The 19,192-nt window shown below is 44.5% G+C and overlaps 1 protein-coding gene across 2 annotated transcripts in view; it reads left to right on the plus strand.

Moving 5' to 3' along the window:
- Positions 1-19,192, plus strand: part of fn1a (fibronectin 1a) — a 54,076-nt gene that overhangs the window by 18,687 nt on the left and 16,197 nt on the right. Inside the window, exons 14-32 of one of the 2 annotated variants that reach the window (XM_080412765.1) lie at positions 286-454; positions 740-925; positions 1,580-1,708; positions 2,335-2,424; positions 2,839-3,033; positions 6,477-6,755; positions 9,464-9,727; positions 10,632-10,726; positions 11,391-11,559; positions 11,849-11,935; positions 12,127-12,318; positions 13,176-13,466; positions 15,193-15,307; positions 15,425-15,501; positions 15,632-15,721; positions 16,287-16,553; positions 17,194-17,310; positions 17,717-17,881; positions 18,503-18,658. In XM_080412765.1, the coding sequence (XP_080268891.1) occupies positions 286-454; positions 740-925; positions 1,580-1,708; positions 2,335-2,424; positions 2,839-3,033; positions 6,477-6,755; positions 9,464-9,727; positions 10,632-10,726; positions 11,391-11,559; positions 11,849-11,935; positions 12,127-12,318; positions 13,176-13,466; positions 15,193-15,307; positions 15,425-15,501; positions 15,632-15,721; positions 16,287-16,553; positions 17,194-17,310; positions 17,717-17,881; positions 18,503-18,658 (3,133 nt within the window). The remainder of the gene's footprint in view (positions 1-285; positions 455-739; positions 926-1,579; positions 1,709-2,334; positions 2,425-2,838; positions 3,034-6,476; positions 6,756-9,463; positions 9,728-10,631; positions 10,727-11,390; positions 11,560-11,848; positions 11,936-12,126; positions 12,319-13,175; positions 13,467-15,192; positions 15,308-15,424; positions 15,502-15,631; positions 15,722-16,286; positions 16,554-17,193; positions 17,311-17,716; positions 17,882-18,502; positions 18,659-19,192) is intronic. The other variant, XM_080412766.1, reaches the window with a different exon arrangement.

The following is a 19,192-nucleotide window of genomic DNA, read 5'->3' on the forward strand; positions in this document are numbered from 1 at the left end:
ACATTTTGATGCTTAATTGTTTTCGGTTTACTGTCTATATTGTAACGTTAAAAAAATACAATTTTATCCTCTACACTATGTTGTGTCTTAAACTCTTTCTGGTTGCAGCATACATAGTCAACCTGATATTATAATGGATCTCTCTCTCTCTCTCTCTCTCTCTCTCTCTCTCTCTCTCTCTCTCTCTCTCTCTCTCTCTCTCTCTCTCTCTCTCTCTCTCTCTCTCTCTCTCTCTCTCTCTCTCTCTCTCTCTCTCTCTCTCTCTCTCTCTCTCGACTCTAACAGAAAAACACCAACACTCCGTGGAGAGAGGTGATGATCCCTGGCCATCTCCACTCCTACACCATCTCTGGCCTCAAGCCTGGCATCACCTACGAGGGCCAGCTGATCAGCGTGCTGCGCTACGGACGCCGCGAAGTCACGCGCTTCGACTTCACCACCACCTACGGCTCTCGTGAGTACACGGAACGGAATGGAATTATCGCTGGACTTTCACTCGATTTTTGGGGCCTTTTTTTTTTTTTCTTTACTAGACCAGAAGCCTAACATCTCCGTTGTATGAGAATGACGTTTTTGTTATTTTTTTGGTTTTAGTATTACTGTCTCTTTTTATTTAAGGTATTGTTAATGTATAGTGTGGTTATGTGCTGTCCTGTGATGTATGTACTTGTTGGTGTTGAAAATCAATAAAAACAATTCAATAATAATAATAATAATAAAACGCTCTCTTGTTTTGCAGTGGCTACGTCAGAGGGAGAGACCACCCCGCCCCCTGCGGTGGTGGATATCTCAGAGTCGGTGACCGAGATCACCTCCAGCAGCTTCGTCATCTCCTGGGTGTCTGCGTCGGACACCGTGTCCGGCTTCAGGGTGGAGTACGAGCTCACGGAAGGGGGACAGGGAACAGGACAGTCCATGGTGCTGGGTTAGTACACGCACAACTTACAGGACACACACATTTTTACACAGTAAAGATCTAATGTTAATTCAATTCCTAAGTGTGCACTAGTCTAATGGAACGAAATAGACCCATAACGGTCTATTTTGTTCACTTTGTACACGCCAGATGGCCATTTTTTTTTTTTAACATGGTTTCCGATTCCATATAATATATAAAATCTGAAACCATGTCCCTCAACAAAACAAGGTTTGAAATATTATTTCAAACCTTGTTTTGTTGAGGGTCGCGCCCTTATACTCTTTGTAGCTAACAGAAGAACTAAAGCTAAAGACAGTAACGTCTTGAAATATTTTAATTACAGACGTGTACTGTAGCGTTCCAGAATGAGCATGCGAGATTTGGAAATAACAGGCTCTGGATGATTTAAACCTGATTTATACTAGTCGCACGCCGAAAATAGCCGTAGATTGGCTATTTTCACATCGCATCGTGAGCGACACAGCCGTTGCTGCGGTGACCGCACGAGTCCCCCAACAGTGGACACGTCAAGATAACAAGAGTATACTTTAGATAATGTGTCGTCTTATGTTTGTAGTCCCACAAAACCCCAATTTAAAAAAAAACACTACAAATGACATGGTTGTACTGATGTGGAGGACGCTGTTTGTCTCCTATCAGACCTGCCACGTACGTCCACCTCAGTGAACATCAACGAGCTTCTCCCTGGGAGGAAGTACACGGTGAACGTCTACGAAGTCACGGGCGAAGGAGAGAACAACCTCATCCTCAGCACCTCACAGACTACTGGTGAGCACACACACTCACATTCACTGATCGGTAAGTAGAGTTCTCAACGGGCCTGAAAACGAAGGCCCGCCCTAACTGGGCCCTACTGGGCCGGCCCCGAGGCTCGGCCGGGCCCGAACAATTACCATACTTTTAGGCCAGAAAACCCGAAAAGTTGTCATTATGTGCTAAAGGTCCTTAAAGTCACGCATCCAACCGAGCAGATTGAACCTTCCGTTCCAGAGATAATGGCCAAAACGTCTTGAAAGCGGCCACTTTCGCCGATTTTCTATCGCAGATTTTCGATTGAGTTTTGGCCATTGTCGCCCGTTTTTCTTTAATAACACAGGCTAGGTCGGACTTATTTTATACTTTAAATTGTTTTCAAAAATAGGTAAAATAAACTATTTTCGCAATTTTTTAAAAACGTAAAACAAAATTAATAATCGTCACAAGACAATATTAATGTCACAATATCGATAGAGGTATTTGGTCAAAAATACTGTGATATTTGATTTTGCCCATATCGCCCCAGGCCCGCTCCTCGTACTCCGCTTTGTCTCTCACTCTTTCCGTCTCAACTATCCAGAGTGCTAGAGCGTGATGTTGCATCTGTGAACTACATCTCTCGCCATGTTGTCTCCTAGCTCCTGATGCCCCTGTGGACCATGAAGTGGGGGAGGTTGGAGAGACCTCAATTGTGATCAGCTGGGAAAAACCACTGGCTCCCATCACCGGTACGTTTGCGGCCAGTAGAACCTCTGTTGGCCAGGATTTGAAGATGAAAGTGCTCCGTCCTGTTTTGTGATTATCATCTTCTTAGTGATTATTCTGTCGAATACTTTGTTGATTAATCGAATAACTGAGAAGCGCAGGGTTTTGTATATGTCAACAATCAATGCAAAAAGATTCTAAGTGATTGTTCTAATCGACTAAATCGTTTCATCTGATTATCAACTTAGGCCATATTTTATACTTCAAGTTCGTACTATAACAATGTCGCACAGAAATAGCATAAACAGCCCGTTGTGAGGTTGGAGATCTGATATTTTAGCAATGTTTTTGATGAATATTTTTTTATAATTAACTAAACCGATGAATTAGATTAACTGTTGCACCCCTAATGCTTTTGCATGGCCTCTTTCGTCCAGGTTACCGCGTGGTCTACACGCCGTCATTGGAGGGCGAGAGCACGGAGCTGAACCTCCCCGACACGGCCACCTCGGTGACGCTGGGTGACCTGCGACCCGGCAAGCTATACAACATCAGCATCTATGCCGTGGAGGACAGCCTGGAGAGCGAGCCTGTGTTTGTGCAGGTCAACACCGCTGGGGATCCACTGCCAGGTAAAAGAATGAGACAGAGAGAGTTATAGCGTATTTGTTTTTATGATGGCGCGAGGAGAGGCTACGATTATTTTCCTTGGTGTGTGTGTGTGTGTGTGAGAGAGAAGCCAGTATTTGGGAGATTCCGGGGGAGGCCTATCCATACGTGTCTGTCTTTATTTTTCTTTCAGTCTTTACTCTTCTTTCACATTCATCTTGGTGGCAACAGTGACCCGTGGGGCAGCTGTGTTTATAGAGGACAACCCCACAGCTTCACAAAGTATTTGCAGTGATTGGGCACTTGTTAACAGTGACAAAAGACACACATACCCTTGTTCATTCCGTTAACAGTGACACTTAACCACATTAACCCTGGCTGTCCGTCCCTATATTCTTCAACATCTATTATTGCTATTTTTCTAAATGTAAAATAATAAAAGATCTACAAATGTGTACATGTACATAGGGCTTAAGTAGTCACGTGCCCATGTGTGCACGGTGTGTACACAGGATGTATACACACTAACCTAGTTGTTTGTTTTTAACCGAGTCAGTTAACGTGTGTACACACTGATGAAGTCTCCTCAGACCAGACGCCCATCTGTTTCGGACTGACAATAGGTGATACGCATGCTGTTGGTGCTTTACAAATGACGAACGATACCTAGTGCTATAATACTATATCGGTGTTTTATTATTTTAATTTTCCAAATCTCTCCAATAGAGGAAAGGAGCTGTCCAATGGAAAAGTGAAGTCACTGAGTTCACAGCTGTAGTGCTCCCATTCTGTTTGACTGCAGTAGGGTTATGTAAAACCATTCATACTGCCAGGACTCTGATACTGGAAGGCCAATGGAACAGATACTGGAAAAGTGTGTCGGTGTGTGCGTGCGCGCAGACGTGTGTGCGTGTATGTGTGCATGCGTGTGTGTGTGTGTTCTTACAGAACGATGAAATATGACTGTGGTCTGTTTGCATTGGTTGGTATACGCGCGTTGGGAGTGTGTGTTGGCATGCACGTGTGTGTGTGTGTGTGTGTGTGTGTGTGTGTGTGTGTGTGTGTGTGTGTGTGTGTGTGTGTTTGCACTGCCTCGCTGGACGAAGATGTACGACCTAGGTAAAGTGTGTGCTCACTGCCGTCTTTGGACAGACTACCAAGTGTTCTCCTACTGTCTCATGACTGCAGCGGCTGATTTACCATTTGACAAACAGAGTGAGAGAGGAGGGTTAGGCCAAAGAAAGAGCTGATCGTCAGCCACCCCTACATACCTCCATTCCAACTCTTCCCCCTCTTCTTTACCTCCTGCCGGCTTATCCTCACTTACCCTCTGAGTCTCGGTCTCACCAGATCTGTCCCCGCGTCTTTCCCTGTGTCCTTCTCATCCACTCTGTTTTGAACCATTTTGTTTAGGACTGAAACTTTCCATTATTTTCGTAGCGATTATACTGTCGATTACTTTTTCTTGTAATTTTTTCTTTTGTATATGAACAAATCGATAAAACACATTTGTAATAATGTTTTATAATCGACTAAATCGATTAGTCTGATAAATCACTTAAGCCCTATTTTATACTACAACGGTGTTGCACAAGATGAGCTAATCTATAAGCTCACAATGCGTGCAATTTTTTTTTGTTTGACATTTTGCCCACATTATTTCTTAAAATGTATTACTTTAATAATAGCTTCAATTTATATAGCGCATTTCAAAAGTCTTGATCTATCTTGCTTATTAAAATCATATTAAAATCAATAAAATTATTTTGTTCGATTAAGTTGCACCCCTAATTTTGTGGGTTTTTCCAGTCAAAAGCGACAGTCAAACAATTGTACATCACTAATCCGATTACATTAATCGATTACATTGGGGGCGTTACCCCCAAGACTGGTCACAAGAATATCTTTATGCAATGTTTCAAACGCGTTGTGAGCTACATGGGCTATTTTCACAACTTTTGCGCGATAATCTTCTCTTGTACGATGAAGTAGAGCATTAATTGCCCCCAAAAAAATACATAAAAAGATAAATTATGGAGATATAAGGTTTCTGCCCTACAGCAACAATATTAGATCTGGCACAATGTGACTCTCATTCCGTTAGTTTGTCAAGGTTTTGCCTGGCCTGCATTTCAAAGCGCTGTTGTGACTCATCTCTGTCTAAACATATACCTCTGTTAAGTTATTACCTCATCCCATCTCTCTGTCTGTCTTTCGTGGTATAGGTGATGGCCATGCACTTGTGTTATTCTTACCTTGATGTGTGCGTCTCATGGTCTTGTCTGTCTGACTCACCTACCCATATATCTTTGTACCCGTCTTCTTTTTCTTTAACCCTTCACTGCCTTCACTCTGTTATCTCCTCGTCTTTGTGCACAGCCGAGTGGCATCATGACATGTTGTTTTGACCTTGCTTCGGCTCCCTCTTAAATCTGTCTGACTTACCTTTTTTCATCTGTCTGTGCGTTACTCCCGCTTTTTCTTCTCTCTCATCTCTCTCTCTCTCTCTCTCTCTCTTTCTCTCTGGGTTGTTGAGTGCTATGATGTCATGTTATTTTAACCTTGTTCTGTCTGCATATAGCAGCTGTCTGTGTGACTCATACTATGGTTTGGAATGGGTTGATCTCTAGCTATATGCCATGGTTCAGACAACTCAGTTTATTCAGGTGGTTTTTCACTTTTTTACTTCACCTTTTTTAACTGAAGGTCTTTTTTTTTTACCCTCTTCTCTCCAACCATATGTCTGTATCATCTAAGGTTTTTGTGTGTGTTGTTACTCTGTCCATCTCTTCTGCCTGTTTTTTTTCTCTCATGCTGAATGAATGGGTTCGTTTGTCTGTTAGTCATACTTTCAGCCAGTCATGCCAAAAGAGGTTCCATTTAGCCAAGTAATGACTTAGATTTTGGGTTGCATTTCAGTTGCTATGCAGCAATAAAAGGCACCGTAACATTCCTATACTAAGTATGGTTTTATGTTCACATCAGTGAACTGGGTTGCCACGTCTTGAACTTTAAGTCAAATTGCCATTGCTACTTTTGTACGTCATTCTCCTCATCCATATTGTTGCCCTTGAAAGCACTGACATAACCAACTAATATGTGCAAAGACAGGACTACAGTAGTTCACAGACAAACCTATTATTTTTTCAGGATCTGTGCAGACCGTTGTCTATTTAATAAAAAAAACAGACTCGTGTTTCTCAAAAGAGAACGTAAGTACAGCCAAACAAGTGAAAACACAAACAAACACTGAAATACAAGTTTGAGCTTGTATGCAGACTTGCAGAGGCTACCATATACACATTGTGTTGTTTAGGAGGTGGTCTGTGTCCACTGGCCAGCGAGACTCCGTGATTTGAACGGTGATCTGAAAGAGAGAAGAGCTTTTGACGCGCCCACTTGCACGGCTTACAGCCGAGTGTCTGACGCGTGACTGAGCGATGTGACTGTTTTTATGTCCCAACAGAGGAAGTGGTCGCCCCCACGGACCTGCAGTTCTACGAGGTGTCCGACGGCAAGATCGCGGTGACCTGGGTGGGGCCGGAAAACGACATGTCAGGCTACCGAGTGACGGTGGTCCCCGTGGACGAAGGGGGAACGCCCCAGACGGAGATGACCCTGCCCGTCGTTCAGAACTCCTACGTCGAAGTGTCTCACCTGGAGCCCGGAACCGTGTACCGCTTTAATATCTACAGGATCCACGACGGAGAGGAGAGTCCACCGCTGGTCGGCGAGCATGCTACCAGTGAGTGACGCATGCAAACAAGACTATATACACCTAGGGCTGTCACGATTACACATTTAAGTTGACGATTAATTGTCAAAAATAATTGCGATTAACGATTTAATTGTGTGTTTGGCCATTGAATATATGAAGCCTTTTAGGCTTCGTAATCATAAATTGCACAGGGCGGATATGACAAATAACAAAAATACAAAGAAGTTATTGACATATTTAATCATTTTTATTCACGTAAAAATAGCAGAAATAGCTGATCTTGATGCGTTGTAAGCTATAAGTGACGCTATGTCTGCTTTTAATAAAGCAGAAATAGCTGATCTACAAGCTTACAACGCGTGAAGTGACGCGTTGTAAGCTTGTAGATCAGCTATTTCTGCTTTATTTAATATTTGAAAATGTGTGAAAATCTTTCAACATGGAAACGATTATGCAAAAATAATTGCGATTATCTCAAATAATTGCGATTAGACTATTATGCAATAATTGTGACAGGCCTTACATACACCGCAGGTCACATGAGCACACATAAACACATGCATAAGCTCCCCCTTAGACACTGACGCACACCAAAATAATTACTCTAACAGCGATTTTCCATCCATCTTCGTCCGCTTATCTGGAGTTGGGATGTGGAGGTATCAGTTCCTGTAGAGAATCCCAGACTCCCCTTTCCCTGGTACGTTATTCAACTCTAATTGGGGAAGTTCGAGGCGTTTCAAGGCCAGTATGGAGATGTAATGCCCCACCTGGTCCTCCTTGGTCTGCCCTGTGGTCTCTTAAGGCAACTCCGCACCAAACAGACTCGTCCAGACTATTGCAGACTACTCCAGACTGCAACAGACTGGTATTCGGTTGGCAAAAGTTGCCATTTAAGTCTGTCAGCCGACTGGCCATTCATGTGCTAATTTGACTTTTAGCCTGCCAGCGTTGCCAGGTCTGCTTATTATAAGCGACTTTGGGCTTGTTTCCCTGCAAAGCCACTTGGACATGTTCCCAGCGTTTTTTCTTCACTGACGTGCAGTGGTGTAAAGTAACTAGTACATTTACTTAAGTACAATTTTGAGGTACTTTTACTTTACTGGAGTATTTCCAATTGTCTATACTTGTACTCCACAACAATTATTTTAAATGTTTAGTTACTAGTTACTTACTTTGCAGATAAATTATGATATTATGAAACATACATTAACCACTTTAGCTCTATTTTATGCCTAGCCTATTTGAAAATAGCAGATCTACAAGCTCACAACGCGTCGCATGAGCTTGTAGATCTGCTATTTTCAAACATTAGTACTTTTACTTTTAGTACATTTTGATACTAATACTTTTGTTCTTTTACTCAAGTAAATTTTGCATTGAGGACTTTTACTTGTAACAGAGTACTTCTACATTGCGGTATTGATACTTTTACTTAAGTAAAACATTTGAGTACTTTTTCCACCGCTGTAATTTACACACCTGCTCCCAATAAATTACATCACCACAGCGCAAAAGTAGGTCAAATCAATCAATCTCTCTCTCTCTGGGAGCAACAACGAGAAACACTGAATGTAGGTTTTCATAGACATGGTCGCTTGTTTCTCTCACATAATCTGGCAACACCGACAGCCCTTTGTTGTCACTGCCACTGCTCTACCAATCGGCTAAAAAGCTGAACATGTTCGGTCGGCTCTGGGTCGGCCGAAAAGGTCCCGACGGACCCCCCGACGGACCCCTAACCGACTGGACGACGCTTCCCGACGCCAAGTCGGCCCAAAATCGGGCCGACTAGGATTGGTCCCTGGGGAGGCACCTATAGGGAGGCATCCGTTTTATATGGCCGAACCACCTCAACTGGCTCCTTGCCACATACAGGAGGAGCAGCTTTATTTCAAGTCTCTCATGGATGAGACCCATCCCTAAGGCATGGGTTTCCAAACTTTTCAGCCCGCGACCCCAAAATAATGCGGAAATTGACTCGCGACCCCACCTAAATCTGGAGGTCATTTATACACATAAACTTGCACGTTCGATGCACATTTGTAATGTATTATAATGGTAAAATGTTCCATTTGTAATCATTTTTAGATTGTATTTCATCCATTCTGTTGAATTTAAAGTAAAAAAAACATTTACTTTTTTTTTTATTTTTTTTCTTTTTTTTATGACCCAAAATAATTTCGCGACCCCAACTTTGGGAACCCCTGCCCTAAGGGACATGGCAGCCACCCTGCTGAGAAAACTAATTTAGTCTGCTTGTATCTGCGATCATGTTCTTTTAGTCATGACTCACATTTCATGTCTATAGGTGAGAGTAGTAACGAAGATTGACCAGTAGATTGAGAGCTTTGCCTCCTGGCTCAGATCTCTTTTCTTCACAATATTTCTCAACCTTTTTGTTTGATATGCATTGGGCCACGGACCCCCATTTGATACGACCTCTGTTTTAATTTACCTCGCAGAGTGTACAAATGGAACCAAATGGACCTGTGTCCATTTGGTTCCATTCGTACATGCCCAGAGTTACAGACCTGTATGGGTTCATTTGGTGGTGTACACTCTCGTGAGTTACAGACCTGCAAGGGTCAATTTGTTTCCTAATTATCAGTCATTTAGCTGGAGAACCCCGTCAGAAACCCCTGGGGGTCTTTGTGAGAATAAACACGTAACCAAATAAGAAAAGATTAACAAGTACAGTAACTAAATAAGACTGTCAACATGTTTACTTTCAGAGCCCGACGCTCCCACGCACATCCACTTCACCAACGTGACCGAGGACAGCGCCGTGATGCTGTGGTTCGTCCCCCGCGCCAAGGTCACCGGCTACCGCCTGTTCCTCACCGTAGAGGGCTCCAACCCCAAGCAGCTGCGTCTGCCCGCGCGCCTCTCCCAGTACACCCTGCTGAACCTGAGACCCGACACCACCTACTCCGCTACGCTGCACGCAGAGCAGGACAACACGCTCAGCGAGGGAGAGACCGCAGTGTTCTCTACCAGTGAGTGTTGATGGGTTCGCGCACACGTGCACGTGCACGCACACGCACACACACAACACAGAGTGTTACCTCACATAGTGTGCTTGTTCAATGTATTCTCACACCCAAAGCATTAAACGGGTGACGAGTTGGGACAGGATTTGACTATACGGCACCCGTTGGACGCGCGGAACTCCCCTGTGTCAGACGCAATGGGACGGTTCCTGTCGCGTCGCATGTTGACCAGGACGGATGATTTACGATTCTGTGCCCATCGGTATGCAGCTCCAACGTCGCTGAGTCGGGAGAATCGGACTTCGCCCTAACCCTAACCCTAACCCTTCAGCACGCCTACTTACTCGCCTAATAGTGGAACTATAGTGGCGCACCTACCTTGTTTTAAATGTTTTAGAATTGGGAGTGAAAACAGCACTTTCACATTCCAATGAGGGCGGGATTACCGGGAGCGTTGAAAAATGACACGGCAGGGGATTCCCATTGTGTCAAACCGGTGACGCATGGTCAGATTTTTCCCCAACACGTCCCTGTAGTACGACTTGATTGTGAGAATATGTTGGCTTGTTTCAGAACCCAGGGCAGCCCAGATGAGTAGAGTTACACCTATAGATACATGCAGCCGTTTTAGGGACACGTCACTTCTTCAAATCTCCTATAAACGCTGTTAGCATTACAAAATTATTCGTGTGTGTTTGCTAACCGTGTAATCTCTCAAGAACAGATTCTGCTCTCCGCTTGAATCTGTCGGGGGGGTTCGTCATATCGCGTACGCACTGGCCTACAAGTGGGCGTGTCTTCAGATAAGGAAGCAGGCCGCGCTTTACCCAATCAAATGTAGTGGGCGGGATTTACGTGTCAGCCGATCCCAGATTGCTAACCTTGTGACTCTGTGTGTGCACTTTTCCAGACCCGCCTATGGGCAACGCTCCTCGCTTCACCACCGATGTGACTGATACCTCGATTGTCATCTCCTGGACTCCAGTGCCCCGAATTGCATACAAGGTATGAGTTTTTATGTAAAGAAATGTGTCTGTGTGTCTGGGGCTAATCTCGCAAATCTCGCAAATGTTTTATACACATTTATTTATATTTAACGACCCTATTTCCTAAATAGCAATAAACACGCCATCTTCTGTACCATTGTTCTACTATACATGAAAAACGGTGGCTGAAGTTTAGAGCTTCAGTTAATTGTGGCGTCCCTTTGAATTCATGAATTTACAGCCATCTTGAGTTCATCTCAAGCAGAAAGGCGGCATACAAGAAGCCCCGTTTACAATGAGCCCACACAGGAGGTGGAGCAGAACTGCATAGATAAATGCGATTGGTTGGAATAAGTTCCTCCGAGGGCTCCCATGTTCCTGGGAAAGCACCGACCCCTCTCTCACCTTTACCCCCTGGACCCTACTGTGTGATTGTGTGTTTGTGTGCATCCCCTCCCCTCTCTCTCTCTCTCCCCCTCTCTCTCCCATGTGTATATCAGTCTTCTTCCTGTGTGTATCTGTCTGTGTGTGCACGTTTGTGTGCGCAAATATTCCTCTCTGCTACTAGCGCTGTTGTACTAATGTGTGTGTGTGTGTGTGTGTGTGTGTGTGTGTGTGTGTGTGTGTGTGTGTGTGTGTGTGTGTGTGTGTGTGTGTGTGTGTGTGTGTGTGTGTGTGTCCAGTTGACTGTACATCCCAGCCAAGGCGGCGAGGCCCCCAGAGATGTGACCTCTGACTCAGGAAGTATCTATGTCTCCGGTCTGACGCCGGGGGTGGAGTACACCTACAGCGTCCAGCCAGTCATCAACGGCTACGAGCAAGGCACTCCAATCACACGCCGAGTTGTGACACGTAAGTAATAACTCAGTATATATATATAACCACTTGTGCCCTACTTAAAATGTTGCAAAAATAGCAGATCTACAAGCTCAAAGCGTGTCACGATTTTCTGAAACCATTCATTTATGTATGCGCAAAATAGGGACTCCAGGGTTAAGGTGTGTAATAAGAAATGTTTTTAAATGTCATAAATTAATACGACTCCCCTTTTCTCCACCTTTTACTCACTATTTCATCCCCCTCTTCATCACTTTCATCTCCTGACATTCTCTCCCCTCCTCCTAAACCCTCCTCTCTCCAGCCCTCTCCCCTCCCACTGATCTCAATCTGGAGTCTCACCCAGACACTGGAGGACTCACCGTCAAATGGAATGGAGCCAAGACACCAGGTACGCACACATGCATGCACATGTGCACATATGCGTGCACATATGCACGCACGTGCATGCAATGCGCTCACACACACACACGCACAGAGGAAATAACTGAAGTTGAATACATTATGATTCATACAGTTGAAAATGGATCAAAAAATAATACACTTTCATTGTTACATTACGTTTCTTTCTTTCTCTCTCAGACATAACTGGCTACAGAGTGACATGCACTCCCACCAATGGGCAGCAAGGCAACAGCGTGGAGGAGTTTGTGGAGGCGGGGCATAACTCTTGCACCTTGGACAACCTCAGCCCTGGAGTGGAGTACAACGTCAGTGTGGTGACGGTCAAAGACGACATGGAGAGTGTCCCTGTGTCAGATACCATTACGCCAGGTGAGACACAGAGAGAGTGGTTACAGCATGGAATGTATTGTATACAGATGGACTGATGACAGCAAAATAACAAAAGCGGACACAGAAAGTGGCGAGTGCGGAAGTTAACGGGCTGGCCCCACTGTAGCGATCCAGCCAAAAAATGTTTTTGGCAATTTGCTCTATTTAAAACTATAAAGCTAAGAATCCGTGTGGGTAGGTATTTAGCCTGTGTTGCTGACTTATGGCTTTCCTTTGCCTGATGGTGAATTTGCTCAAGTATGAATGAGTCTGAAGGACATTTAGTGGCACTTTAATTAGAAAGGTATAAGATCACAGTCTCTTGTACCGCAGCAATGTCAACTCAACCCTCCAAAACAGCCTTAAATCGATCAGTGATACTAGGTGTGATATCTGTGTATCACTGATCTAATCGACAGCCTCTCACACACTGAACACCATGCAAAATAGCTGCACAACTATTTTGCTCCCCCGAAGCTTGGTTTCCTGAGTATATTATTATTAAGAACTGCGCCTAAAAAACATGTTCAATGGACGTCCTTTCATTGAATGAGAAAACAAAACAAACAAAGATAATCCTTAATATATGTATACATCAGAGAAACCAACCTGTGATATGACAAAATACATATCACACACATCATTGCTAACCCTAACCACTACCGCTATACATGTCTGTCTGTCCCTTTGTCCTTTTCGTCTGTTTTGTCTGTCTGTCTGTCTGTCTGTCCACTGGCTCGCCTTCTCTGCCCTGCTCTCCTCTCCTCCGTTCCGCTCTGCTCCACTCCGCTGCCCTCCTCTCGGCTTCCCTCCCTTCCTCTCCTCTCTCTGCTCCTCTCCTCCTTCTCCTCATACAGAGGTCCCACAGCTGACGGACCTCAGATTCGTGGACGTCACCGACACCACCATCGGCCTGCGCTGGACGCCCCTCAACACCACCACCATCACCGGCTACCGCGTGACGGTGGTGGCCGCCGGAGAGAGCGTGCCCATCTTCGAGGACCTGGTGCAGTCCACGGCGGGCTACTACACGGTGTACGGCCTGGAGCCCGGCATAGACTACGACATCAGCGTCATCACCGTGACGGAGAACGGCGAGAGCGAGCCCACCACGCTCACTCAGCAGACCGGTGAGAGTGCGACGCAAGGTGGAGAGAGCACACACACACACACACACACACACACACACGCACACACACACAGTCGTAGACACCGCGCCGCTGTGTTAATTGCTTTCACAAGGTGTCATATTTATGCAGTGGTGGAGAAAGTACTCACATTCTTTACTTAAGTAAAAGTATCAATACCGCAATGTAGAAATACTCAAGTAAAAGTAAAAGACCGGAATTAAAAATGCACTTGAGTAAAAGTACAAAAGTATGAAAATGTACTTAAAGTACCGAAAGTACTCATTATGCAGAATGCGACGCATTGTAGAAGCTTGTAGATGAAATGTACAGTATATAGGGCTGAAGTGGGTAATGTATGTTTTGTAATAATAATCAAAATCTACAGAGTAACTAGTTAACTAAAGTTTTCAAATAATTTCAGTGGATTAAAAGTATAATATTTGCCTCTGAGATGTAGCGGAGTAGAAGTAAACTTGGAAATACTTGAAAATTGGAAATACTCCAGTAAAATAAAAATACCTCAAAATTTACTTAAGTACAATAAATGTACTTTGTTACTTTACACCACTGTATTTCTGCGCTAGTGTAGGACAACGTGGAACCTCAGCATAGCTGTTAAATGTACAGTACACACACATGTGTTAATGTTCATATAGACTTACAGAGTCACTGTGTTTTGTACGCTGTAAAATCCTCAGCGTCACAAAAAAATTGACCCTGACGTTGACGCTGGGGATTTTACGGTATATTGTCATTTAGATGTTGTTGTTTTATCTTCTGGAGCGTGGCACATGACGGTTCTTCAAAGCCCATGTGTTCAGTTCCCTGATGTAATTGCGTTACAGGCTGTGCTGTGCAGTCTAGTCTGTTGTGGAACCATGTGGTTTCACTTTGAAACATGGGATCACGCCGGGGCTCATTTCGCTCCCCAGCGCAAAGCGCTCTTTGTTCTTTTCACTTTCAAGATGTTGTAAACCTGCTGATGGAGGATTAAGGCACACTCGCACACCAGACAATAAAAGACACACACACACACACACACACACACACACACACACACACACACACACACACACACACACACAGTTCAAGAGATGTGCTGTGAATCACTTTCACTTTCAAATATACATATATGTATATATAACTTCCATTCATCACATCTACTGTTTAACTACCTTCCCGTATTTTGTATTTTCTGTCTTTGCACCACTTAAAATTCAGTGTGCGTCCCAGTCAGGCATAAGCGATTTCCAATCCGGTGGTTTTAGGAATGGGGGGGGGGGGGGGTGGGAGGCGCTCGTTTTGGGTCACTCAACATCCTGGCGGGCATGCTGATGGCGAGGCCTCGAGGCTTGTGACGTGCACCCAAGCAAACCACGAGTCGAGCTCGGGCGATCTGCGAGCAGACAATGGCGCCGTTCAAGTTGTTATAAGCCATGGTGGACGTAATAGGTTATCACGTGAACCAAAACGGGCACTCAGTCCGTGCGTTACGAGCGCTTCCTCCGTGCGTCTCAGCCAATCACCGGGATTGGGGGCGGGGTTTTCAGGATAACTGGTGTTAGAGTCGCTCACGTACAGTCAGGCTTACTTGCGGTCAGTCTATGACAAACAACATGCGACACGTTGCGAGCTTGTTGACCCAACTATTTTAGGCGTGCAACGCCGCAACACCAGCATGCGACACAGCAACGCCTGTGTAATAAATTCATACATTAATTGTGTGATGTCCTTGTCTCTACAGCTGTGCCAGCGCCTACAGGCCTGGGCTTTGGCCTGGTGGGAGCTGACAACATGGAGGTCACCTGGATCGCTCCTCACGTCCCCAACACCGACGACATCAACAGCTTCCTGATCAGGTAGAACATTGTCCACATGTCTCAAGGAAGAGCGGCGCAGTGCCAGTGTGCATTACTCAAATACGTCTGCATTATCTTGAAATGTGTGTTGTTCATTGCTTTGTGTTCATTGATTAGGTACCACCCTATTGACGATGAGGATGAAACCACAGAAACAAGTGTTGGAGGCAGGAGCAACAGCGTGGTGCTGAGAAGTACGAAACGCATGCACACACGTACACACACACGCCTGCGCACACACATAATTCACACACACACACACACACACACACACACCCGCACACCACATGATTAATCCGTTGTCTCTCGTTCTCTTGCCCACAGATTTGCTGCCTAACACAGAGTATATGGTGAGCGTGGTGTGTGTGTACGAACAAAGGGAGAGCTCACCAGTAGTTGGCACCCAGAGAACAAGTGAGTACCCTTTCAGAACTAAATGACTTCAGATGCACAGTATACATACAGTACAATGTAAAATCCTTAACTCTCGAATGTACAAATGCAACCAAATAGACCCGTTTACAAGTGGATAAATGAACACTGATGATTTTACCTTGTGCAGCAATCTAGAAATTGAGATTATTCATTCTCTACAATTTACTATTTAGGCATTTAGCAGAAGCTCTTAGCCAGTGCGACTTACAATAAGCAAGGTAAACACATACATCAAATGCAGAGAGACAGTGTAGTGCCTCAGTTAACTAGGATCGCGAGTAACCCAAGAACATGGCATCAGTCTGAACAATTACTATCAAAATAATAATCTGTACATTTAAACTACAGGATACCAGGTAAACAATGAACCTAGCATCTGTCTAAATAACCTGCTATCAAAATGTTGACATTGTGCTCAAGATAAAGTCCAAGAAACAAAAACATGCAAAAACAAAGAGTACCCAAACTCTTTGTTCAGCTGCCAGTTTTCACTAATGTATTCCCCATCTCTCTCTCTCTCTCTCTCTCCCTCTCTCCTCCCCAGCCCTGGACTCTCCGGACGGCCTGCGTTTCACAGACATCCTGATCAACTCCTTCACGGTCCACTGGGTCGCCCCTCAGTCCCGGATCACGGGCTACCGCATCCGCTATCAAATGTCCAGCGGCGGGCGGGCCAAGGAAGAGAGGCTGCCCCCCTCCAGGAGCCACTTCACCCTGATGGGACTCACCCCCGAGACGGACTACCTGGTCAACATCTATGCCGTGAGCGGGAACCAGGAGAGCCTTCCACTCAGCGGAACACAGAAGACCAGTAAGTGTTCCTGCTTTTAGTTTTTTGCTTTTAGTTTTTTCTACCTATAAAATGTATTTTGTAATGAGCTATCTATGTTAATGTTTAACCACGTAACCCCTCAGGGCTCAATACTAGTGTATTTTCCGTTTTCTGTTATTGTGGGGAAAGCTTTCGCTGAGAATAGCCGATCGACAAGCTCACAATGCGACGCAACGAGTCGCGTTGTGAGCTTGTCGATCTGCTATTTTCAGCAAAAACTTTCCCCACAATACCGATGCTGGGGTTTAAGTGGTTAAGCACCTCCATTGTAAAATCCTGTGTTAATTTAAGGGAAAGGGAGTGTTTTCTGGTCGACGTGGGAGGGGAAATTACAGCTTCACCCAGCAGATGGCTGCACAGGGGGAGCTGTGCTCTGTGCTCAGAGACGTATAATGCTCTCTCTTATACGGTAGCTCAACTCAGGATTTTTTTTGCGGCTTGTGCGGGTAACCCAGGTTTGAATCCTGACTAGGACATGAAAGTTATAGCGAAATTAACACAGGATTGTTCTCTGTGTGTACATATGCGAATATAAAGCAGTCGGAGGTGATGTTAACTGTTGTCATTATTTCCATAAATACATAATCAATATCTCTCCATTGTTTTTCTCTCTCTCCAGTCTCCGACGCCCCCACAGACCTGGAGGTGCTAGACTCATCCCCCACCAGCATCACCATCCGCTGGGACGCCCCCTCTGTCACTGTGCGTTACTACAGGATCACCCACGGAGAGTCTGGTAAGTCCATGGTACCGAAACACAGTACTGCACCTGGACAGACTAATAATCAGGGTTCGATTCATCAAAAAATGAGGTGGGAGGGATTTTGTAACCAGTTAAGCCATACTAATCACATGAATAGTGAAAATAGCCGATCTGCCATTTTCCCTATTTAAAAAAAAACATTGACAAGCTTTGAAAATAACCCATTAACTCAATATAGGGTTAATGGGATACATTTCAAACATATTGGACAGTTTCCATTTCCCAAAAGGAAATGCATGCATTAAAGTCAGTCCGACCAGAAGCAGGCAAAAAACATATCCCTACCAGAAATACAAATGAATCAAACCCTGCTGATAAAGTTATGTGCGTAAAAATCTTATCAAAATGTCTTGACACGTTTGGGTCATTGAATGTTCAGGAGGTCACAGTAATCCCAAGGAGTTCACGGTGCCTGGGTCTCAGTCCACCGCCACCCTCAACAACCTGAACCCTGGAACCGACTACACCATCACCGTCTACGCTGTGACGGGCCGAGGAGACAGCCCTGCATCCAGCACTCCCGTCTACATCACACACAAGACAGGTAAAATACACACTTGCGTGTGCACACACACACACACACACACACACACACACGCATACATACACTGTACATTATGCATGTGCGTGCGTACGAATGCGCTTCTCAACCTTGCCGTCGAACTTACCCACCTCCAAATGTTTTACTTAAATAAAAGTAGCAATACTGCCGAGTAAAAGTACAAAAGTATTGGTATCAAAATGTGCCAAAAGTAGAAAGTACTCATTATGCAGAATGTCCCATTTCACATGTTTTCAAAAGCTTTAAATGTATACAAATCGATTGAAAATAGCAGATCTACAAGCTGCGACACATTGTGAGATTGTAGATGAGAAATGTATATAGGGCTGAAGTGGTTAATGTGTTTTGTAATAATAATCAAAATCTACAAAGTAACTAGTAACTCAAGTTTTCAAATAAGTGTAGTGAGAGTAAAAGTACAATATTTGTCTCTGAGGTGTACTGTAGTGGAGTAGGAGTAAAAGTATTGAAAATTGGAAATACTCCAGTAAAGTAAAAAACACCTAAAATGTGTACATAAGTACAGTACTTGAGTACATATACTTAGTTACTTTCCACCACTGCTGCCCACGTCACCGGCGTCTTCATTCCTCACCCATGCAGGCATTGACTCTCCCTCTGAGATGGAGGTGACTGATGTGAAGGACAGCAGTATCACTGTGAGGTGGACCCCGGCCCAGGGGCCCATCCAGGGTTACAGGGTGACAGGAGCCCCCCGGAATGGACAAGGGCCCTCGTTCTCCGAGGTGGTCGCTCCAGGTATGTACGCATGATGGGCCATGCAGGCAAGCATGGAGTCACAGGCACACACACACACACTCTCAAAAACATAAGTACATACATGTACAAATGCCAGTGCTAGTATACATGAGTTGGCATTTGGCATGCCGGTCGCCGACTGGATAGTGGGTCGACTACTTAAGACCTGAAGCCGTTTCTACATGTCTCCTAAATCCCAACAGTATTCTGAAAAACCTATGTTTCTATATCAGTGGTTCTCAAACTTTTTCATGTCAAGGACCCCCAAAATTATATGTATTTGGCCGCGGACCCCCATCAAAATATCTTGTTCCAGGGACCCCCCAGAAGCAAAGATTTGAGTTAAAAATGTTCGCCTTAAAAATATCTATATTCAAAGATTTGCACACATTTTCACGATTTTTCAAAAATAGCAGATCTACAAGCTCGTAGCGCGGCACTCGGTGCCGCGCTATGAGCTTGTATATCTGCTATTTTTGAATAGCCTAAAGTGTAAAATAATGCTTTTTAGCTCAAATCTTAAAATGACACAGT

The sequence above is a fragment of the Gymnoscopelus braueri genome (assembly GCF_963280865.1).
Source record: "Gymnoscopelus braueri genome assembly, chromosome: 18".
Classification (NCBI taxonomy): Eukaryota; Metazoa; Chordata; class Actinopteri; order Myctophiformes; family Myctophidae; genus Gymnoscopelus; species Gymnoscopelus braueri.